The sequence below is a fragment of the Rhamphochromis sp. 'chilingali' genome (assembly GCF_963969265.1).
Source record: "Rhamphochromis sp. 'chilingali' genome assembly, chromosome: 3".
Taxonomy (NCBI): domain Eukaryota; kingdom Metazoa; phylum Chordata; class Actinopteri; order Cichliformes; family Cichlidae; genus Rhamphochromis; species Rhamphochromis sp. 'chilingali'.
Window position 1 is genome coordinate 41,258,791 of NC_137931.1, and position 25,524 is coordinate 41,284,314.

At 39.1% G+C, this 25,524-nt stretch overlaps 1 protein-coding gene across 3 annotated transcripts in view; it reads right to left on the reverse strand.

Moving 5' to 3' along the window:
- ncanb (neurocan b) overlaps positions 1-25,524 on the reverse strand; it is a 174,660-nt gene that overhangs the window by 35,411 nt on the left and 113,725 nt on the right. For 2 of the 3 annotated variants that reach the window (XM_080876808.1, XM_080876809.1), the window contains exon 11: positions 13,546-13,665. In XM_080876808.1, coding sequence (XP_080732934.1) covers positions 13,546-13,665 — 120 coding nt within the window. The remainder of the gene's footprint in view (positions 1-13,545; positions 13,666-25,524) is intronic. The other variant, XM_080876810.1, reaches the window with a different exon arrangement.

The following is a 25,524-nucleotide window of genomic DNA, read 5'->3' on the forward strand; positions in this document are numbered from 1 at the left end:
TGAAAAGGTAGAATTAGTTAATCAGACATTACTAACAAGTTTGATTAGCCAGCTGCATCCATAAACTGTTTAGGTACAAAGTACAGATATACATATAACTCTACAGTCAAAATAGTTACATCCACTTCAGTGATGTGCCAATCAACGCTGCCTCTAGTATCCAGGTGATTGAGTTATAATTTTGTTTAATAGAACCCAAAGCCTTTTTTGTACCAGAGTGTAAATGCTTTTTTGAGTGCTGCAAAGCTGAACATTTTAACTTAGGCGGCTACTGTTTGGAGTGAACCTCCAGTGGCACATGGAGGAACTGCAGTTTTTGCCACTTTTGTTTTAATTAGCTCTTGAAGTTGCCCTTTGTCTTAGACAGAGAAAATTAGCACTGGAAAATTAGTATCGGAGAATCTCTCCTAAAGAGACAGATATTGGAAACCGTGGAGAGCCTGTACAGTGGCCACTGGGTATTTTTAATGAAGTGTCCCAAAACCATTAGCCGTATCAGCTGGATGTATAAACAGGCATCTGTTTGCTAATCATTTGTTAATCAGCCTCAAATGAACAAAATAGAGTTTAAGAGAATTGCCAGGAATCACACAGCCAGAAAAATAAAACTCTACAACTGAATTATGACTTCAGCACATTTGTGTTTTAACTACCATCTGAAAAACCACAAAAAACATTTTGGGAAATTAGACCAATAAAAAAACTAAACAAACAACAGATTGGTTATTATTGCGTAGAACACAGGAACACAGTGACCTGCCATTATGTTCACACTGAAAAGCACCCACCTGGCTCTATCAAAACAAAGATCTGATGATTGCTTTTACAATGCGGGGAAATAATTGATTTCCTGCTGAATTTTTAAGCTTGCTCACTTACAAGAATATCAACAAAAATCTAGGAAAAAACCCACATTAAATAAAAGTGATAACATTATTTGCACATCAATGAGTGCAAATAGGTATTTTATCCCGTACAACCCAGCCAGAAATCAATAAATCCATTGATTACAAATACAGCTGATCTCAGCCTATGTTTCTAAAAAACACACCTGTCCCAAATATCTGTTTCTCCCATTCCAATTTCTCCAGCACCATGGGCAAGACCAAAGAGCTGTGAAAGGATGCGATTGAAGACTTGCACAAAGATGGAATGGGCTACAAGACAATCAGCAGGAAGATTGGGTGAGAAGGTGACAGCTGTCAATTATTTGGAATTGGAAGAAGCATAAATGACCATAGGGTAAGAATGAGCATGAGAAAGGTGGTGGACAAGCCCAGAACTACATGGGAGGAGCTTGTAAAAGATCTGTAGGCAGTTGGCATCACAGTTACCAAGAACACCATTGGTAGCACACTACACTGTAATGGATTGAAATCTTGCAACACCCGCAAGGTCCTCCTGTCTGTGTTAAGTTTGCCAGTGAACATCTAAATGGTTCAAAGAGGCTTGGGGAAAAGATGAAACCATAATCTAACTCTTTAGCATCAACTCGACTCATCGAGGAAGAAAAATGCTGAGTATGACCCAGAGAACACAGTGAAGCACTGAGATGAATTCTCTCTTAATTAAAATGTAACTATGATAAAATATGATTGTTCATTACATTATAAGAGAGAAAACTTACAAATTCAGCAGGGGATCAAATAATGATTTCCCCCATTAAAACCAAATTAGTTAATAAAATGCATATTACTTGAAAGTAATACCCCCAAGTGACTGGTTCTGTGTTATTACTCAAAGGTAATGCTGTGTGAAGAGGTACAAACCTGGAACCTGCACCTGTGGTTGAAATTCAGGGTAAAATCCTATGTGGAAAACTTTCTGTGCTGAAAATGAACTCTGAGATAACAAATGAAAGACAAAAGAGATTGTGATACTGCAAGGCAGGCTTCAGAACTTCAGTATCAGAGTACAATTTTCTTGGGAATATCAGAAAGAAGAAGAACAGAATCGTGGTAAACCTCCAGCGCACCTCAAAGTATTACTTTTTACAACCTTCCATCCGAAATGTTCATTAATGCACACCACTGGAACACACTTCCTCTCTTTTCATCTTTTCTTAGCACCTGTTCAGATGCTTCCTTTCTGTTTCTGCTCTCTTCTCCACATTTTCTTTCTCTTCAGCCTGAACTTTCTTTCATTCGGGGAGGAGGATAACAGTTGCTTCAGGAACATTGTTTAATTAAGCACCCTGAATGAGAAAAAAATTACCTCTCATCTCTCAAGGTTTACTGCTTGGAGAGAGAACTGGCAAGTGTTGAACACACTAGCATATGGAGTGAGAGTAAGCCTTGCTATTGCTCAATTTGAAAAGTCTCTGCCAGGCTTAGGCAAAACCTCAGGGATATTTTATGTAAATACCTGCCTCTGTGTGCGTTCACCTGACTTTCTCACTGTGCACGTGTTTTCCTTCAGGAGATTGCTGTGGGCAAGGTAATCCAAGAAGCCTCAGCTCCCTCACTTCTCAGTCTTGCACATGTCTTGGTCGACATATTATTTGAACGCTTGGATCTTCATTACCGGTAATAGCCTCTAAAGACCCACAGGATGCACAAAATGTAATTATGAGTCAAGCTTTTCGCCAGTTTAGACAGCAGCAGTATTGTCAGAATCAAAACAACGTCTCCGTTCTCACCTAAACAAGAAGAGGCTGACCTTAAACAGCAAACCAGGGCTTGTTTACCACATGTCTAGCCAAAGTGCTGAGGGTACAGTGGCAGACCAAGACTGTAGAGACAAATATTCTCCAAGTTTCTGGAGGGCTTAGGCTCTGAAAATGCAGGTTGAAGATGGCAGTGGTTCTCTGCTTTAATATAGTCAAGGAAACACTATTAACCAGGTCTACAAATATAATATTATCTTTACTTTAGTGATCCCCCTAAAATTGTTTTTTTTAATACTCTGAATAACGAAAAGAACCAGTAAAAGTTTCCAGAGCAGTTTAGGGCAACCCTCCAAGTCACAAAATAATAACTCACCAGAAACAAATGCAAAATGTCAGAAAACTAAATCATATTTCTGACATGAAGTTCACTGAAGTTTAGAAGAAATGATGAAGACAGACATCAGCCACTATCGCTCATTTCTTCCCCCTCCCTCTGCAGCTGATGTAGCAAGCACCTGTCTAATGCAGCTGAAGAATGAGTGGGGGTGGCTGCTGTTTTAGCCTGGAGCCAAGTTTAAAACAATTTAGAAAATTTGAAGATAAGTGACAAACTGAGCTGGCAGTTTAGTCACACACAGCCAGCTTTCATTTTAGATCGTTTTTTAACAGTTTGCTTTAACCTTGTGGTCTTTTTGAAACACGTAAGTGCAAGGCAGTGTTTTGTGACCATTATGGGACTGGAGGAGATGCTGTAACTACTGGCCAGCTTGAACTTGTTCACACAGACCAGTCTGTTAGGCAAACAATGTAAGCTCATACAATAAAAAGAAGACATTAAGTACTTGTTTAGCAGGGTAAATAAAGTTATCATTTGCATAAAGTCCATTACATTTATGCCTGTCACGTAAATGTAGTGGAGTGGATGGCAAAGTAGTTAGAAATACAGTTCATCACCATTTGGATGAACATTTGGGTCTGGGTTTTACTCACAAAGGTTGTGATGATTGCACTTACAGTAACAAGTGTAGCTGTAAACTCTCAGTACACTCTGCTTGTCTCAGTCAGAGAAGAAAGGCTGCAGCTCCACCACAAATTACACCAAGACACATTGTCTCTATTTGTTTGTCTCAGACGCAGTGAAAATACACCGCAACACTGCACTTTAGTGTTATAATAGTAGAGAAAACATCTAAATTGACCTACAGGATTTCCGGAATGGAATCATCTTGCCAAGAGGCCAGTTTGACGTGATGAAGACGAACTGGCCTGGAATGGGCAAAACCTGGCATGAATCTGACTCAGTAGAAATCTGAATGTGTGAATAACTTTATAGATTTTGTATTATTGCAGCACGTCAAAGAAAAAAAATATAACTGCCTCACAATCTCTTATGCTGTGAAGGTCCGAGGCTTGAACCCGGGCCTACTACTTGTTAGTCATACAGCGTTTGGTCGCTGACTTTTGCAACAATGCCTGACCTCTTCATCATACAAAGCAGTCTCCTTCATTTTAAACTTAGAAAATACTATATATTTCAGAGAGTACTATTAATAAAATTAAATAAAAATAAAACAAAATCTGAGATACTGGCTTTTAAGTTCCATGCATTCATTGGTCTTCTCAACAATTTGCACTTACATAATTCAATTTAAATACAGGAAGGTGTTTGGGGTGGAGGTATGGGAAGTATCAAAGCCATTAAACCAGTAGGAATGTAACTGAGTACATTCACTCAAGTACTTTATTTATGTTTAACATACTTTTACTTTATTTCCATCTTATGCTGCTTCCTGCTTTTAATCCACTTCACTTTGAACACAGTTACTGCACATTGTACTTTTTCTTATTTTAAAGCTTTACTTAGTATTATGCACCATTACAGATCAAGGTATTTAAAAATACATTAAAATCCTGTTTTTGATTACACCTTTCATACAATAAATCTGAAAGAATGACCTTGAAAACTGAGTTTTGTATACCAGTTTTTGTATACCACACTGATTTAAATATTTCTTAGGATAATGTTTGTACAGTTGTTGACCTTTTGTACATGTAACACACAGAAGGAGGTTTTCTGCATCTGACACTTTATCACAACTGGAAATACTTTTTATGTGAAATTGCTGCTTGGCCACAGTGTGCATAAAGCAAGCCACTCGCTCCCAAGGAATTCACTGGATAAAAGACAGTTTAATCATCAGTCTCCCAGATTCAGATTACACATTTTACACACTCACATACAGCTCCACTGGGAAATTCAGATTTTTAGTTTAGGGATGCAGTACAAGTGTAAAAACTGGGTAATATCTAATGCAGCAACCAAGATGAGGAGCAAAGTTCTCCTCTGTTTTTATCTCCAAACCATCAGAATATTAGTCATTTTCAGTTTAGCCGAAGTATGTTTTCTATACTTCTAAAAAATGCTTTCTAGTAGTAACACTCTCCAAAAGCCCGTAGACAGACTAATGTATGAAGTTGCATGAAATTATGAATAGATTGTGCTTAAGGCACATTAACAAGAGGATGGGTTAGGCCACTGAGGTTAGTGAGGTGGTGACAGTGGACCTAAATCATTAGGTGCAGAATGTGGGTAGTTTTTTTTGGGACGACAGAGGAAAAATATTCCCCCCACAATCCTTGTAAAAAAGTGCACAAATTATTATCCCTCCTAACTCAAAATTACAAGAAAATCTGTTTCAGTGTAAGCAAGAGAAAAAGCTAAACTGGTATAAGAGGAAATTAGTTAGTGTGAGGAAGTGATTTAAAAACTTGAGCAGTGACAGATTGACTGGAGGACTGCATCTGGTGCTTTCTGAGACACTTCCTACTATTAGTCGACTCAGACTGCTCTGCTCCTCATTAGCCGCAGTGTGTAGGCTTCACTAGATTGTCTTCTTCCAATCTACAGCACTGGTGTTGCTGTTGGAATTGACATATTCAAAAGTCTTCATAGCTCTCTGTCCCAGATTCACCTGGCATCCTCTTTGGGAGGGTTGTGCTCTACTTTGCTTCCCCTTCCCTGTAATGCTCTGAGTTTTTGTTTTCCTGTCAGAAACAACTTAGTATTTCAGTTCTATGCTCGTATATGTAATGTATGCTTGTTTGTGTTTGACAATGTGTATGCCAGTCGAAAAGGTGAGCCAGCCTGTCTGGAACAATTTGACTTCCACTGAATTTATATTGGATTTCAATGAATGGTTGTGGCATGTGATGTTTTTGCTGCACTTTCTGATGGCTGCAATCATCACCAACACACCTCTGGGAGAAACTTCTGGCATGCTTGTTTATGTGCTCAACCAGCACTCAGCGGTCACGCTTTCCGCTAACAGCTGTGCAGCCTACTAAGCTATAGCACGTCCTTCCAAAAACCACACAATAAATATTAATGATTTGGCGTACGAGGAACAGAAAGGGGTGTCAGAGAAGATGGATGACATGTGAACCACTCCTTGCCGGCACTCTGTGTGTTTAGGGTGGCAGCAAACACATTTCTCAAAGATAACCAAGCAGCAACCAGACATCGTGGGATTAATTAGCAACACAATCCTTTTAAAACAGGCTTTTTATTTCTAATTTGTAGATTATTGTTCTATAAAGGAACACTGAGAGGGGGAGTCAGAAGTTATTTCCGGTGGATTGGATTTTAAACTTATTAAGCTGTTGGTTTTGTAACTTTGTTATGTGTCACACTGACTTCACTGCCTAAATGAAAGTGTTCAGCTGCAATCTAAGCAGCCATTTAATAACTAGACATGCAGGAAAACATTGCATTTAGATGGATACATGGATAGGTAAAGTGTTTTGGCTGTTTTGGGATGTATGTACACATTCATAGACTGTTGTCAGGATCCAGGCATGCACTGTTTTTGTTTTTTTCATTTTCCTTCCTCTTTCCTCTCTTTCCCTTTTGCTGACTCTTTGTTCTCAAGCGGAGAGGTGGGTCCATCTGTGCTCTGCCTACAGGTGGAGCAATCCGGTCGCTCAATTGCAACGCATTCCCTAATCAAACTTTGTGTTTTTAAGCACTGACCTACTGCTCAAGATGGTGAGCAGTGGTGGGATATTGGTTCTCCCAGTTTAGTCTTTGCACTTGCATTTTTCTAGCATGTAACACTTTCTGCATGCCTGTTTTCCAGTTACCTGTGTATGCAGGTTCATTGGAGTTGTTTCCCACATTCCAGTAAGAAGTGCAGAATACAATGCAGCAGGTTACGTACCTCCATCCATGCTGGAATTCGTTCCACAGTGGAATCAAACTGTTTGTCAACTACCTGTCCACTCTCCAGCAAATTCACCTTCAGTCACAACTTGACTGCTTGCTTATAAGCCTCCCAACATCACCTGCTTCCATCTCCACAAAAGGTCACAGGACTAATCACTGTTAGTCTTCAGTAACTGTTATAGTTCCCTGGTCCTTGCTAACTGCCTGTTTCCCTGCCTACAGAAACCTCCAGCATTTCCTGACAACACTGTTCTTAGTTTAACAGTCCATAGTTAACTCCTTCAGTTCTGTCAATAAATCTGTCAACAAACAGAAAAAAAGAGGGAATCTGAGATCATTTATACTTTTGTGCCTTTTTTCTTTTTGAGGATTGATGTAATATGTTTTTTTTGATATGCAAAGTGATGACCATTTTTGGTCCTCATTCTCTTCAGAGGCCTGTTGGTGGGTTAAGAGTAAAGTTCTGGCTCATGTTAAGGGAGTGTGAATTTTGGATAATGTCAACGAGGATCCTCACAAAAGAAACGCTAGGACATGTGAGTGTTTGGTGGCTGAGTAAAGGTAGTTTAGCTGAAAGATCTGTAACTTCACAGCTCTGTGAAACTTCACACACACAGACACAAAACAGCAGATGCACCCAAACAGACACACTGACAAAGATGCGCTCACACAGGCAAAAACACAAACACACACTCGCAGAGCGTAACAAAGACTCCTGTGGTGCACCGGAGATGAGAGGCGCAAAAGGATGCCAGAATCGCAGGGAGTGACAGCAGAAAGGTAGGGAGAGGAAACAACAAAAATGAAGCTGACATGAAACACAGGTGTGTGCTGTAGTGGAATAGTAAAGAAACAAATCCACACTCTCAGCTGTACACATTATGTCGTTTTTCTCCCTAGAAAGATGTAGGGAAAAGAACTGTGGAGTGAATAAAAAAAAGCAGACAGCAGGAAAGAAGCTGATGGGAGTTAATTCTCTGCCCGTCACTTTTCACTTCAGTCAAGCCAAGCAAGATGTGGTTTCTGCCTCCGCTGATTAGGCAGTGAGCCAAATTACAGCGGGACAGACTCAACAGCGCAACGCGAGTGAAACAACTGACTGGTGTCTTTGTTAGCTAAGCGCAAACCTCCTATTCTTTTTATCAAATCTCCTTTCATTGCTGGCAACAACAAAAAATCTGCATAAGTATGGATTGTTAAGTTATTACACAGCAAATCCTGCTAAAGGCTTTACGAATGACAAGATTATCAACAATGTCTCTGAAATCTAAAGCTCTACAATTTGTTTCAAGAAAAAGAAATAAAATGTGAAATGTAAATAGAATTGCTAAAATTGCACAGTAACAAGCCTTCTCCTTCTCTCTCGGCACATTCACTGAAGGATTTCAGCCCTGTCAACTTATTATTATTGACTCTCAGATTGGATCACCATGGTAACAGGCCGGAGGAAGTAGCTGACTGGATCTACCCTGCATCCAAGGCTGTGAGCTCACAACACATAGACCTGAACGTGTACAAGCACAGTCACACACGTATGCACACTTGCACTCAAGTACACACAACCAATGAGACAGAAAAAAAACCCCGGACCACTTTAGCGAGACGGGGACCAATTGGATGACATTTAAATGGATGGAAGCTTCGGCGGAATAAATGAGTTCATTTCTGCCGTTTCTGTCGCAGTTGAGACCTCCCTCTGGATATCAAACTGAGATCACGCTGAAATGGCAGAGCGACGCCTGTTGCGAATCGCACTTTTCACAGCTGAATCCCACATTTCTGCGAGTGCAGAGCAGCGAGAGATAAAAGCGACAGGAAAACAGAGACTTTAGATTTACACAATCAGTCCTGCTGCTCCCAATCAGCCATGAAGGCAGCAACGCAGCAGGAGAGGAAACGTACGCAGAGCTCGTGTGCATGTCAAACGACAGGCGCACTCAGGTACTCTGTGTTTGGCAAAGAAAAAACTACACTTTTTCTTATATGTCTTATAGATGCAATATTGAAGGATATCAAAGTCTAATTCGTGAGATCAATCAAGCATTTAATAACCAACCCTGATTTGAAGAAGCTCTGCATTTTTATGGGACTTTTAAACTATGCCTAAATGTTTTTCTTTTGTTTGTTTATTCATGATCTGCACCAGAGGAAGTGAATGAATATTAAAGAGACAATCATAAGCTCAAGGAAAATTACAAATGCTGTGACCAAAGTAACATTTGCTCTGGTTAAAGATCAAAAAGAGGTAGATGAGAACTAATGAAAATACAGGGACCAGTGAGATTAAAGGCAGCATTTAGAAGATTTAACACAGCTTGTGAATGAAGTTGTTGGACTTTCAAGAAATATATTCAAGTCAAAATGCCCTACAGTGGTATTGTAAAGGGTTTACAAAACTCATTTGAAACCTTCCAAAAGAATCTCAATAACATCAAACATCTGTGACATTTATTAAAATCTGCAATATGACAGCATGGTAATAGTTAAATCAGCACTTTCAGTCTACAAGCAGACAGAAGTGAATGAGAAAGCACTTGAAATAGTGACTGTAAAACAACAAGCTACTGTACGGGAGCACTGGACAGCTGAAATGGAGTAAAAGCTTTTTAGTACACAACAAATATGACTTTATGTACAATGCCAGTCCTGGAACAGCTGATGCTTAGACTAATGTTAGCTAACATACTTATTTTTGACAACTATAACTGCACACAGTCTCAGCACTCATCACTTCTCACTAAAGCTGCATCCTTCCAAGCACTTTCATCCAAACTTCAGCCTTCTGATTTTACTGTTTCTTACTGCAGCAAGCTGTGGCACCAAAGTCTCCATTATTGTTTACATCTGTGTTGCTCTGAGATAATGCTAAGCTCAATGTTCTGTAGTGTGTGTTGCATTGCTTTCAATTATGTTGTGTGTGCTTTTTCAAAAAAAATAAAAACTATAATAAGATTTTAAATCCTGGGTGGACTGCTTTACAAAGTAATGTGTTACTGTACTAAATTAATAATCACATTTCTGTTACAATTATGCCAATATTCATTACAAATGATCTTCAGTTGTCTGCATGATAGGTGGATAGCAAAAAAAAAAAAAAAATGTCAAAGGTGCATTTTTCCCTCTGCACAATTACACTAAAATCAGCTGGTTTCAGTTTGTGTGAAAGAAGAAGGAACATGGTAGATCAGTCTATGACTTCTCAGGAGCACAGATATGGACAGTACATTTATTTTTATTCCACAAAAGGACGAGTGTTATGGTACATGGCAAATCACACCCAGGGCAGAAACAGCTGCATTATACTAACACAAAATGGGCTCATTGCAAACATCTGCACAGACAGAATACTATGTCATGTTTCGGCTGTGTGCAGGCAAGAGAAGGACCCAAACGCAAAACTCACCACGCAGGAATAAAACTCAAAAAGCTGCTTTATTGCAGAATGGCACAAAAATATAACAAAACTAAACTGGGGCATGGATAAACTGACACACAGGCCACGAGGGAGACTACGACACTAACAAAGAGAAACACAGGGCTCAAATACACAGAGGGATAACGAGGGAACGAGACACAGAAGGAGAGCACAGCTGGGAGTAATCAGGCTGGACGAGACAAGGGAAGCAAAACTAGAAACACTGACATGAGACACGGACCTTCAAAGTAAAACAGGGAACACACTGACTGAACTCTAGACCTGTAAACTTAACAGCAACTGGGAAGACAGAACATAGGAACCTGAAACATGGTACAAAAACGTCACAGTAGACACAACATGGAACACAGGGAAGCCATATTACAAAGCCAAAGAACTAAACCTATGATAACCATAACTGAGACCTAGGGAAACAAGAAACAGTACAACAAAGGACTCAAAACATAATCCATAATATAAAAACACGAGATCTCTTCAAAATAAAATAGGAAACATAATGAGACGCAGACATGACAACCAGAACTTGACAACGTAAGACACAGACATGAAACACATGAAGAGCAGGGGAGACTTAACATGGGTTGGAAACACAAGGGGGTACTAATAAGCAAATGAACATAGGAGACCTAATGAGCTTAAACATACTATAAACATCAAAATGAACTAAAACTCAAAACACTGGGTCATAAGACCCAGGATCATGACATACTATTACAGTAGGTGAAGAACCCAGAGTGATGTTTAGTCTGTCTGTATGCAGACCCGAGCACAGCGGCCACAGCCCGATCTTCAACAGGTAACAAAGTCAGTGGTGAGTGACTTTGACACAGCCAACATATTGCAGCCTCCATTTTTACCTTTACATAGTTCAACTGTAGAATTGCTGTGGCAACAACTTTGCTACATCAGAGTTGTTGCCACACCCATTTGCTCATAGGGGGTCGTATGATTGTTGGGTTTTTCTGTGTATGTATTACGGTAGCGTCTACCTTACAATATAAAGTGCCTTGAGGTGACTGTTTTTTGTGATTTGGTGCTGTATAAATAAATAAATAAATTGAAATTGAATTGAAAGTTAAATTGAAATCTCTTTGGGATGATTTTCAACTTTTATATTCAAACTTAAACACTAAAAGAAAGATTGTAAGCATGTTCTCATTGGGATAGGCATTTGATTCGGCATGTGGCTGTAGGCTTACATTGTTAACTTGTAATAATATGATAGTGCGCTTTAGGTTATGTTAAAGAGTGACGCACAAATAATGTCACATGAAGCGTAAAAAATTATTGTCTCTTGGGAGTAATTAAGTAATGTAATGCATTAGTTTTCTTTTAATAATTATCTCAGTGCAGAAAAGAAAAGGGACTAAGAGTTTAATAGATAAACACCAGTGTACACTTTAAGTCTTACTTTTGATGTACAGAAAAGCACCTACATAAGAAAAGAAAAGAGTTAATTCATGAGCAGAAATGTTACAGTATAAGTCAGTATACAGTAGTCAATATGTGTCAGTGAGGACTAGAGTGTCAAACTGCTGTGGAAACTAACCTGCACGCTGTCAAAGAGCAGAGCTAATTTGGAGCTTTGTGTTTTTGTTCTGCTTACATGTCATTACTTTTCTTTTTGCAACCTGCCAAAACCAAAACTAAAGTTTTCAACATTTAAAATGTCCATTGTGCTTCATTCTCTTCCCGCTCTTTGCGCAGCATCGATTGTTGTTCCCTCAAAGTCCCAGATCAGAAAAGAGTAGTAAAAAGCAAAAGAGACCAGAAGCAAAACTTGCATTAAAAGAAAAGACACATCTTCAGAGACACAACTCTTCTTCTGAGATAAGGTCAAAGGTCAACCTGAATGGGCAGGAACTTAGCTTGGCTGCATTTAATTAAGCACAATTTTCTAACTCTCCCTCTACCTAAAACTCGTCAGCTCAGCTGTCTTCATTGGTTTTCACTTTTTAAATTTAATTGCGCTATCTTAAGGCTCATATTTTAGGAGATTCACAGTTTGCTTTACGCAGTTATTGCCCCCCTCAATATCTCAAATGTGTTTTCTTTGCCAACGTTTGTTAATACTTGACATCCCAAGTTATTACATCATCACAAATGAGCCAATTTACTTATGAGAAATCCCTGGTTGCACTGTATCGAGTATACAGAGACAACTAATTCTAGGTTATTTTCATGCTTAAGAAACCCTGAAATTTATCAAGATTCTCAGGAAAGTTAATTGGGATGTCTTTCTAATGATTTCCAAGAAAATCAGCATTTGTTTATTTAGACAAGCATCTGCCTGAGAGACTACAAAGGTACTTATGCAATAACTGTACTTTGTTTTTAACCTGAGACATGGTGAGGGCCGTACACATTTCTTCTCCATTTTTATCTTCAATTTTGGTTTCATTTTCAGTCTCAACTGTCAGCGTTATGTGACCTTCTTTTCTTTAGACTGCATTGATTACACGGTTCTTACATTAGAAAATATCCAATAATATGTCTGTCGTAGAATCTGGGTAAAAATCTGTTCAAAGCAAACCCTAATGCAAACAGTAGCTGTAAGTACCCCTCAGTGGTGTTCTGCAGTGACATGTAGGCCACGTTTCCATGAAATGCCCCTTTTCTCACATGGGAATTCCCATAATGAGAAACAAAACCAGCTGGATGCAGGTGTTCTCTATAAACCCATACATTATGCCACAGGGCTTCCCTGTCTCCCCCTCCTCAACTTCTTTGTCTACATTCACCCCCTCCTTCTCCATTTCCTCTATCTCCTCTGTCTTCACTGACACATAACTCATTAACTCCATCTTCCTAAATCTACCTTTGTCTCCACATACTGGTCTTAAACCATCTTCTTATTCTCTTTTGCATATACACAGAGGAATACCCAGTCTTCTTTTTTTATTATCCTCGCTTGTTACCTTGCTTCTCCACCTTCATCATCTCTTCCTTTTGGTCCTGCACAGCTCTGTTTTTCTTCTGTATTTTTTTTGCATTATCCTCATCCTGGAGTAGCTACTTTCAACAGCACAATATTACTAACATTAGGAATATACTCTCTGGAAATAATGCTGAAAAACTCCTTTTATCATTTTTACTACTGTAATTTTGTATAATCAGGTTGTCCCAGAAGCCCCTTTTAAAGTTTCCGGTTGATCCAAAAATTAAGGTAAGCTAAGAACTAATAGAAATTAGAAAGAGGGAATGTATTTCATCCCTGCACACATGCAGCGTTTACTAAAATGAACTAATGAGTAAAAGGGGAAGCAATCCCATTTTTACCTTTACCTTTTTCGCAAGTAGCGCCACCATAGCTGGGCAGACAAAGACACACAAAAGAGTTGATCTCATCGATGCAGGTTCCTCCGTTCTGACATGGATTCGACTGGCAGTCATCAATGTCTGCAGGGAGAGAGAGAACATGAGGAGGTGAGTGAGATTAGACAGAAACATAGACGTATAAACAGCACTTTCCAAATGGCTACTTTTCTAAACTACCTGCCACAGCTTGTTATTGAAAAAAAAACCCCTGAGAGATCAAACTTTTGCAGAAATTAGAGCTGTTTCTGAGAAAGTTATAATTAAAGCGAACTGATTGAACTTCATCAGCGAGCGGTTTGGGATGCACTGAAGCGCATGATGCTAATTGCAATGTGTTTGCAGGACGTGCCGCAGTTCTGCTGTCAAACTTGAGCCAAAAGAGAGAGGGAGAGTACGGTGGAAGCTATGAAGAGAGACAAAGCGGCATGGAGGAAAACAAAGAAAAACAGTTAAAATGAACTTCCAACTTCAGCAACAACACTGCTCCCACTCAAAAGTTATCTCGCTAGCAGCTATGAAAACATGTATAATAATGCAATTTAAAATTTCTCAAAGTGACCAGAAACAAAATGCCGAAGCCATCGCTTAGATGTGATATTAAAACAAGTTTAGATGTTTGTGCACAGGCATATCCAAATTCACACATATTTCACAGAGGCGTTGCCCGGGTGAGAGTTCCCATTCTGTTGAAAAATGGTAGCTGTATTTCTCTGGCTGATCTGTGCCTGGGGGCAAAATCATTAAAACTGCAGCTGGTATCCCACAGTCCTCTGCCATCACAACAACTGAGTGAATCCCTGGAGCTTTGGCAAGAGGTCACAGGAGGGGAGGAAAGGTGAAGGGAGAGGAGGGAGGCAGCGGAAAGACAGAAGACTGAGGGAAGATGAGAGGATAAAGAAATACTGACAAACATGGAGAGGAGCAGAGTTAGGAAGGAGAGGTGATGAAAACAAGGATGGGTGGAGAAAGCCATTCGGAGAGGTGATACGATTCTGTGAGTCTGGGAAGTTGGCAAGTTTCAGGGTTGGATTACAGCGGCTTTGCAGGCAGACTCTGTTTGGGGCGGAAGAGTCTGTTTGGATAAAACAGCATGACAGCTTCATTGCTGGTGCCCCGCTTTGGGCTGGCTGATATCAAAAGCTGAATTTGATGCAGGAGGTAGAGACCCAGCCAGAGGTCTGGTCTGAATGAGATGCTTGGTTTAGTGTATCACTGGAAATCCGTGTATAACTGCCTCTGTCTGAGTCACGACAGGGTGGAAAAAGAAAGTACACGAAGAAACAAAATAACAAAGCAGAGATACGCAGAGAGTAAACACTTCCCACACCATTAAAATGAGCTTTAGGTCTGGCACAGATAATCTGACATTATAAGTGGGTGGCTGGTCCAAATTTTAAGGGGCAGTGAATGGAAAGGCTTTATCATTGTTTGGCTTTAAAGCAGCACATCGTTAATTTTTTTTTTTATCTTAAATGCTCAGGAACTTATCAAGAAGTTTGATATGTAAAAGGTTATTATAAGTGCATATGAGGGCAAATTTCACTGAAATAAAAAAAACTGATGTCAACAGAGTTATCTTGGCTCAGCTCTTTTGCTTAAATTTCATTCAAATTGGAGGTTTGATCTTTTAAAAGAAACAAACAAACACACCAGTGTCACTGGATTATAGTTCCATATATGGGAAAGCGAAAACCAATGGGGGAGCTACACAAGTAAAAAAAGAAATCTATTCCGATCGATTCCTGGTGAAGTATTGCAAAGAGTTATCAGAGTTAGTTGTTATACAATTGATTTTACTGTGCCAGTAATCAAACTATACTATCATCGCTCATCTTCACCGTTTTTGGTTTGAATCTGTCTTTTATGACTCTCACAATCTTTAGAAAGTGCAACACTAAACAGCTGGAGACTGCAGCAGGACTGTTAAATGCTTTATAAACTGCTAAACAGGATAGGGCGGATCAATACTAATAACCCAAATGGCATATGAAGTACTGGACTAGCAATGCAACCTATGTAAGTTATTAGCTGTCAAATAACCTAATGTGAAATCAATAAAGTTAAAATTAACAGCAAGTACCCACAGCCACATATGCTTCAGAGAAATGATGATATACAATAAGATACTACAATGAAAGCCTCAAAGTATAATGATACAATATTACTGTATAGTCCTCTACTAAAAAAAAGTTTATTTATATCTGGCTTGCTTTTACTGCATTGGCAGTGTGTTTGGGATGGCTGCTGAAAAATAAAGCTGTTGAATTCATGGTGGATCAAAATCTGAAGAATGGCTTCTTGACAGCCACCCTTCCACTGAGACCATTTCTGATGAGGCTTCATTGAACACTAGCGCAATCAACTAAAGCACCAGATTTATATCGTCGGCCTGTGTCAGGTCTCAATTGGATTTTTTGGGGGCTTTCAAATACTGTTTATCTGTTGCAGATTTTTCTTTTTTTTAGGCTTGCCACATCTTTTTTCTTTTTTGTCCTCCAGTTTCCAAGTGTCCAGTTTCCTCTGATTTTTTAAGAACACACTGCACAGTGTACTGAGATATGGTAAATTTTTAAGCTATTAGCTCTTTGGGAATTATCTTACAATTTAACAGTATGTCTGTAAAAGTGTGTTCTCGCTGGCATTTGTTTGCCCCTGGACTAAAGTGAAAGACTGGACTGAAGATGAGTTAAAAAGTGATCAAAGTCCAGCTTGGAAAAGCCCAGAGAACTATTGTTCAAAACCACATTTAAAAAATTAACGCTGTCTCCTTAGAAGCCAAAAAATTAATAAATGAGGGGTGATTCAACACTTCAGCACATTATTGTAAATGTGAGTTAAACAGCCAAACAAAAAGTCAGCAGCTCTCTCTTTGCTTTCGCTGTATGAGATAGCAATACGCACAAGGCCTCAGCCATTGTGAACGGCACAGGGGTGATTAAGTTAGTGAAATCAGTCATAAAGTAGACAGGGCCAACTCTCAGTGTAACACTCAGAAAGTGGCTCACTCATTTAAGTCACCTGGATGAGTGACAAATGTTTCTTCCAACGCTACATCCAGATGAACAGAATAAGCTTTCTTGGATTTCATTACCTGGATGATTGAGCATGCATCAAGATATTTCAGTGTAACAGAAATTCAAAAGCTGTACCATTTGCTGTATCATAAGAGAAAATACAGGCAAAATGAAAGAAATGTTACAGCAGTATCTCTGTGCCTTTTCCTTCATCACTACAATATAATGCCCAAAAGTAAAGGTTAGTAATACGCTACCAAGATTAGCAGGTGAAATTTAGCTTGTATCTAAATGAGAGATCAAGAGAAAAGAGTGAGACAGTTAAAAGTTAACCTATAAGATATAGTAGGGGCGATCGTGGCTCAAGAGTTGGGAGTTTGCCTTGTAATCGGAAGGTTGCTGGTTCGAGCCCTGGCTTGGACAGTCTCGGTCGTTGTGTCCTTGTGCCTACTGGTGGTGGTCAGAGGGCCCGGTGGCGCCAGTGTCCGGCAGCCTCGCCTCTGTCAGTGCACCACAGGGTGGCTGTGGCTACAATGTAGCTGCCATCACCAGTGTGTGAATGAAATACAGGCCATTTACCAGGCCATTTTACACATATGATCTCTAAATCAGCATTGAATATTTTGATACCTAGTCTGACTTTACCAGCTGGAGACTGGTATCATAAACATAAACACCGTATCATAAACACCGAAACATGGTTACACAGAACTGTTTAATTGAAAAACGTGAGTTTAAGTATCTTCAGTGTAGCTGAATGCAAACATAAAATGTATTTGCACAAAAAAATGATAATTTGAACCGATCTCTCAGAAACTCCAGAAAATGTCTCTCCTTCCACAGCCACACCGAGCCAATAGATGAGCAGGTTGCCAGTACAGCTGTTCAAAGAAAAAAAAGAACCCTAATATGAGCCAGCATCTGGTCTCATTAAGCACTGCAGAAGAGAGCTAAGCCGAAGACTCAAGGCACCCCTTGGATTTTAGGAGCAACAGGGTCAATAAAGTACAGCTCTGTACATGAGCTATTAGTGGGGCCACAGTAGACGACAGATATTTTCTCAGTTGAGAGCCAAGAGCACAGGGGATATTAATAGCTTCATGTTGTCAGGTTCACAGAAATCTGAAGAAATTTAAGGACAAAATGCTTTTACTGTATATACACTCACTGGACGATTCATTAGGTACATCTTGCCAGTACCTGGTTGGTCCCCATTTTGCCTTCAGAACTGCCTTAATTCTTTTGGCATTCAACAAAATGCTGACTGTGGAGCTCATTTCAGTAGAGTGAACTAACAATCATTGACAAGAAAAAAGTCTGTGATATACTGAGCTTAGTGACATGGTGTGTTATCCTTAGAGGTGGCAAACGCATACACCTAAACAATAAAATTAGTCTAGTCAAAGGTTACAGTGGGACTCAGCAGGTGGGGAATACTAATATCTGTTTAGTGGCTCAGTGCACGGAAAAGAATAACATCTCACAGTTACTAATGTGAGCCTCAGTAGGCTTTTGTAGTGTACTGGCTGTGATCAGCTAACCTTCTGCTCTTTGTGGATTTATCCAACAAGATGTCATCAGATGTTTCAAAGCTAGTATCAAAGTCCGATGTCCACCCCCTACACTGACACTATACCCTTTATACTATCTTTATACTAGACCTATACAGTTGTTTATCCTTCACATAACTACCCAGAATTTTCATTCAAACATTTGAATAACACACAACTAGTATAGCTTTCTTTGTTTAGCAGGACGTTTCACAAAATGAAAAAAAAACATAATTTATAAATACACAAATTCAATATGTGATTAAAATGACATGTAAGCTTTAAATCTGCAGTTTATCAGTGAGCAGTCTTTACCTTTAAATCTCACCACTCTTCTTCCTCTCTGTCTGTCTTCCTACATCTTTCTCCATCTCAGAGCGACGTTAGCTCTCATTCTCTTGTCTCCCTGTGAATCCAGCAGCTGGACCTTTAGCTAGCAGCAAACTGTGCGACAAACTCCAAACAAACAGTTTGTGTGTTTTCTGATGTTTGTTCAGCTGATAAAAACGTTGAATTTGAAATTAAATGCCACTTAAAAAAATGGCACTCGCTTCATGCTTTGTCCTCCTCAGTAGTGCTAGCTAGATGCTGAAGTAGCACGTACACAACATACGGCGGGCACCTGCACTCCCTCCGGCCAATTGGGTATAAAAGACGTAAATTAACCTAAAGTAACAAGCCTGTTTTGAAAATGTAAAGAGTACAAAGTACAGATATTTCTTTAAAAATTTAGGGAGTACAATAAAAAGTTCTCAAAAAAATAAATACTCAAGTAAAGTACTTGAACTTCATTGTTTCCCACCTCTGGTTTTCCTGTTGGAAATGCGGGAAAATGAGTACACTGTGGTCATATGGGATGGACTTCCAGCAAATATATTCATATGCCACATTATTACACCACCAGCCTGAACTGTTGATGCACGGTAGGATGGATCTACGTTTTCATGTTGCTTACACCAAATTCTTAACCATAAATCCTAAATGTTGCAACAAAGATCACCAGACCAGGCAATGTTTTTTCCAATTTTCTGTTGTCCAGTTTTGTTGAGCTGAATTATATCCTCAGGTTCTGGTCGCATCTGAGTGGTTCACAGTGTGGTCTTCTGCTTCTGCAGTCCATCTGCTTCAAGTGTTGATTTATGGTGCTGAGGCCAGCTACAAACAATCTGTCTATTTTCCTCTGACCTCTGTCACCAACAAGCCATTTTCAACCAGAGAACTGCTACTCACTGCATATTTTCTCTGCAAATGATAAACTATAGAGATGGCTAACCTCATTGAAATAAAAGCACTAAACTATGGCACTATCTAGGCAGTGAATTGGTATCTGTGTATTTGTCACAGATACTGACAATATCCTTGACTTTGGATAATCATCTATGAAATATGCATATAATATCCTGATATTTAATCCACTGATGATCTTTTCACAGATCTCTTTACATACTAACTTCACCTTTGATGTGTCCAGCTTTGAGACAATGCATCCCAGTGGAATACCAGCCTCTGAAATGCTCACAATAGTCCATATGGCACCAACAAAGCATGCCATGTTCAAAGTCACTCAAATCACCTTTCTTCCACACTCTGATGTTCAGTTTGAACTTCAGATTAATGCACTTAAAACACTGAGTTGCTGTCAAATGATTGGCTGATTAGAGATTCAAGTTAACAAGCAGCTGAATGGGTGCACCTAACAAAGTGTCTAACTGAATAAGCAGACAAACGTGATGTTCAAGTAAAGAAACATAATAATAAAGTGTTTGTAATCCACTGGTACAAGTCATTCAATATAGGTATTTTTCTGTATCACCCTGTTTAATTGTTTTATTATTTTTACAAAACCACCACTGTATATACGGTTTCCTCTGATGACATGTTCACAAAAATATATGCACTATTGACCAGAAAGAGTCAAGTATTAATTAAAAAGCTACACTTTTAGGGAATTAAATTGAAAGTGCAAGTGTCTCTGCAGTTCTAATGGGATTTATGGATATGGCAGTATTCTGATTAACCTCTTTTCTTTTTTGAGGGACACACACACCCCCAGACACACACAAAGGCAGAGCGAGAGGGAGAGAGAGAGGGAGAGAGAGAGCGCATATTCTGTATTAGCATTGGACCATCGCTGTACAATTACCAAGAGTGGATCTCAGTGAGACCAAATAAAAGAAGCAAAAGATTATGTAGGAAATGGGTTTCCTTTTCCTTTTTCACAGTAGAGAAAAGTGCACACACATGAATGAATTTTGGCCTAAAAATATGGAAGAAAGTACTTAAAAATATACATCTATTTCTTACTTCATGCCTGAGTATCTAGTCTTTAATGCAGTCCTAGCTCTTTTGTAAAAACGATAGACTGGATGGATTCACAATTCACACTTGTGAATTGTGGCTCAAGAGTTGGGAGTTCGCCTTGTAATCGGAAGGTTGCCGGTTCGAGCCCCGGCTCGGACAGTCTCGGTCGTTGTGTCCTTGGGCAAGACACTTCACCCGTTGCCTACTGGTGGTGGTCAGAGGGCCCGGTGGCGCCAGTGTCCGGCAGCCTCGCCTCTGTCAGTGCGCCCCAGGGTGGCTGTGGCTACAATGTAGCTTGCCATCACCAGTGTGTGAATGTGTGTGTGGATGGGTGGATGACTGGATATGTAAAGCGCTTATAGCCATGTGAGATGAGGGCCAAAGTGCGGTAGGGCCTATCCACTCGATGTCCGCCCGGCTGACTTAATGAGAGGACCATCCAACTTAAGCAGGTGGCAGTGTGTGTGTGAGACTGGATTTGAGAATTTGTATGAGTGTCCACACTCTCTGGCTCATTCCCCAGCACAACCAAATCAGGCCTGGGCACTAGTACAGTCTCCAGGGAGTTGAGGAGAGCAGTGCTCCACTTATCTACTGGCAGAGAAATGGATGGAGGAATAAACAGGTGCCAGCCACTGTGGTAATTTCTGTGTGTCGCTTACAAACTCGTGACCCTACTAGCTTTTATTTGAGCCAGTATTTTAAATTGAATCGGCAGGAAGCAAATGAATGCAAAAACTTAATAAGTTACTGTGATGAAAAATATCAAATTAAGGTTTAACTACATCATTTGAATGGGGCTGTTTCTGATTGCAAGATGAAAATTTGACCTCCACTTGTTGTTTATCCTCATCTTCCTGTGTGTAGCTGAGGAGAGCTGGTGAGTTATGAGGATGGAGGAAGGGGAAATAGAGAGAGGAATATGGGGGAGGATAGTGAGAGAGCAGCCAGACAAACTGGGGGTGGTGTCACTTGACAGAATATCTGGAGGCTTACTGCAGGCATGTGTCAAAACCATAGTATGAATAATTGAAAAGGGACAGAGAAAGAAACAGAGAGATACAGAGAGAATAAGAGTGGGAGTCAACAGAAAATGGGTGGGAGAATAACATGGTCCAGCCTTTCCCCCATTTCCCTTTCTGGATTATCTCTCAGTTCAATAGATCAGATTAAATTCCTATTAGCTGCTTACTCATCCAGAGCATTGTGACGCTAAAGTTCAACTCCATCACCCGGTCGACCTATCTGACATGCTTGTGCTTCCAGAGGGTCTTTTTCTACTTTCAAGCAGAGAGAGTTACACTTTTAACACTCGCCCCAGCCTGCGTGTTTCTGAATATTGAGGCCAAATAAAAAGTATAAAGCTCTTTTTCTTTTTTTTATATAAACAAGACTTGAAAAACAATCATTATTTAATGGCTATGAATCGGGATAAAATAGGAAGAGTACAGCAAAGAGACAGTTCACTTAGGGGGCAATAAAGGCTTCGAGAAAGAAATCAATATTTCAGCAAAGGACTATGCATTAAAACATAGTATATTATTTTAGCGGTCTAGTAACTATGCTATAAAATATATACCACGGTTATAAGATTGGAACTATCCTTCTATTAAGCTCTTTAGTCTAACACGAGAAATGACATTAAATAAAATCTGTTTTTATAATTTAATTATAATGAGTATAGGCTCTGTTACATAAGTTATAAGATCAGACTGAACACACATGACAAAGACAATAACAGTAAATGTGCGAATTATCAGACTTATCAATATCACAGCTCTGATCATCATTACTGACAGATTATGTCAAACTGTTTTAATATTAATTCTTCCAGCTGCAGGTTCAGTGTTTTTTAATGGTTCTGTTTAAATAATAAATTAGTTCAAACATAGGCTTAGTGTATATGCATTTCATAAGGTCAGCAAGAACAATTAGGTGTCATATTTTATACATACATCAATGCAGTTGTAAAATTCTTTACAGGAATAGAGCTATATCTAAACATCAATATTTGCTGAGGCCCATCAGCGAAAGACGAAGCCTTGAAATGTTGTTTAAAACTTTATACTTCTGGAGAATTGACAGATCAGAAAGAGGTGATTTTGTTTTTTAACCTGTTGATCTCTAATTTGGAACATAACCTTCTCTGGAGCAACTTAGGTCTACCATTAGTGTGCCAATGCACCACAGTAAGAAGTAATCCACCTGTGTTGTACAGGATTACCCTGAAGTTACCGGAATAACCCCAAATCCTGCTTCCTGGTACAGGACTTTGTGTTTAAAGACTGTTTGAAGATATAAAACCAATTTGGAAATAAATACTAGGTCTTATATTTATTGCATGAAATTAGCCCCATTTTTGTTCTTTGAATATTCCAAATTATTTTGACTACATATATTTCCTCTTTTTTCATGAATTTAAAAAAAAAATAAAATTGAAAATTCAGTTACAGGTCCATTTCTCAGAACGTTCTAGTTGCAAGGAACATGATGTTACTTATAAAAGCATTTACTTGCACAGAGGAAGCCCTTTTCATTCCACAGATGAAAGACAGTGCTTGAAATCTGTATATTCTTATCTGTCCCCTCTCATTAAAATTAACTGAAGGGTGACTATGTCCTTTTTGGTCATCTTTTCTGATTTTTTTTTTGCAAATGTCCTGATCCCTATTTCAGACACTCATAAATATTCACCTACCACATCAAATGATAGCAAACGTCAAAAAGAAAAGCATTTAAGACTTTTTTTTTTTTTACTTTTTGTGGGCTTTGATATAAAAATAGTAACAATTCCCTCTGATCAACTGATTTTAATGATCCTGCATCTAGGGTTTGCTTTGTAGCTTGAGAGGAGTGAGAAGGGAGTAAAGCTGCTGGGTGCCCATTCTGATTACCCAAAACCACTATAAACACCTATTGAGAGGGTCAAGATTGCAGCCATTTACCTGTCAACATAATGACTGTTTGAAAGAGCAGTAGGAGCTGTGAAATTTAGTGCTGCAGCTGACTTCTTTTTAAACCTATTTAACATTTAAGGGAAAATTCTGACAAAGAAACAGTGTCGTTTTTGCAAAATGGTGTAACTGCTTTGGTCAAAAATAATTACCCTTCCAAAAAGAGCTTTGTTAAATGATAAAAAAAGAAGAAGCAAACAAAGAATAAAGCAACAGAGAAAATTTGAAACATTCAGATAACAAAATAAAGCCATTAGTGAGCGTATATTTGCAGTATGGCACATCTATTATAATTGTGTTGACTCATTATGTAAATACCTGTATGCCCACAAAAGCAAGTGATGGAAGGTGAGAAACTGAAATCTCATTATGCTCTGTATACAATTCATCCATGTCAAACTTCTGTCGGTGGCAGGCACTGACATTTGAAAGCAAGTTTATCCTAACAGAGCTGGAAAAGCACATTTTTCTGTGTGGACTAAATGCCAGCTGTACAGATCAAGTAGCAGTCTGATCAATTACACAGAGAACCTTTGAACCACTAAATGCCATCCGAGGACTTCTAAACCTGACAGTGTGGCATAGAAGGGATGAAAGGACAGTATTATTACCACAGAGGGAGGGTAACATGCAGAAAAATACACATTAATGCACATTAACCATGACACACTCCCAATGACGCTATCGCCTTCAGACACCTATATACAAACGCATTCTTCTAATTGCCTAAGAACGACAACTGACATTATCCAAAAATAAACTGACATGTGATCCTGCAAAATGGAGGCTTTGACATTGAAATGTTCATGACAAAAAGTGTTTTTTGCTAAAAGTTTTTTTTTTTTTTGTGTTCGTCATCTTTCATATTAAAAGACCCTAGGAGACTGGCTTCCTTTAGCTTGCTGAGGGGCATTGACATTTCCATGCCCTTCTACAAAGAAGGATACCTTTCTATTGAGCGCCCGCTCGTCCAAACAGCACACAATGGACCATGTTGCTTTGTGTCAATAACCATAATGTAGGTGAGTGCTGTGTGTGTGTGTGTGGGTGTGTACAGTGACATTAATGAGCATAAAATGAATTTTGTTATGTTTTTGTGAATGTATGTTTAACGGCTGTGTATGAGTGTGTAGGAGAAAACAATTATATGTTTTTGTGTGTTTATAGACTGCATATCTGCAGCTGCAGCCGATGTACTTGTGTTTCAGTATGTGTTAGTGCCAAGATGCCTAAATGGATCTCTATTCTCCCGCTTTTGTTTTGAGCAAGAGCCCTTTTAGCTTGCATTTTTGGCAGCACTAATTACCATTTTTATATTTAAAAATGGATAAAAAGATGTCTTCCTTTTTATATGTGAATATAAGAGAACTATCACCCGGCTCTGCAGTTTTACTGAACAGAAAGGGCTTTAGTGTCATTCAGCTAACTATTTTGGTTCATTTATTAATTTTTTGCATATTGCTTTCATCATTTAATCCAGTTTCAACTCGCAAATCATAAATCCTCATAACATAATTTCCAGCATCACAAGTCAGCTCAGATATGTCCACTGTTCTAATGCATAATGTTACATTTTGTTTGATTTTTTTTTTTCATAATTTCACACAAAAATGTAAACGTTCATATATTCTGTATTTATTTCATGTAAAGTGAAATGCACACAACAATCGTGGGGAAAATTGCTGATTTGACAGTTGTGCATATCACTGACAGGATAAGGTCACTGTTGAAAGGACTGACTGTTCACAGAGTGTTGTACTCAAGCATGTTTGTGTAAAAGTGACTGGAAGGGAAAAGTGTGGTGGGAAAAGGTGCACAAGCCACAGGGCTGAACAGAGCCTGCAGAGAACTGTCAAGAAACGTTGATTCAAAAACTTGGGAGAGAATCACAAGGAGTGCACTGAGGCTGGTGTCAGTGCATGAAGAACTATGACACACAAAAATCACTGTCACATTTCTCATATCAAACCACTCCTGAAACAGAAACAACATCACAAGTGTCTTACTTGTGCTAAAGAGGAAAAGAATTGGACTTCCAAAATTCTCTTTTCAGATGAAACTAAGTTTTTCATTTCATTTGGAAGTTCCAAGTGAAAGGATGAGTGGAGAGGCACAAAATCT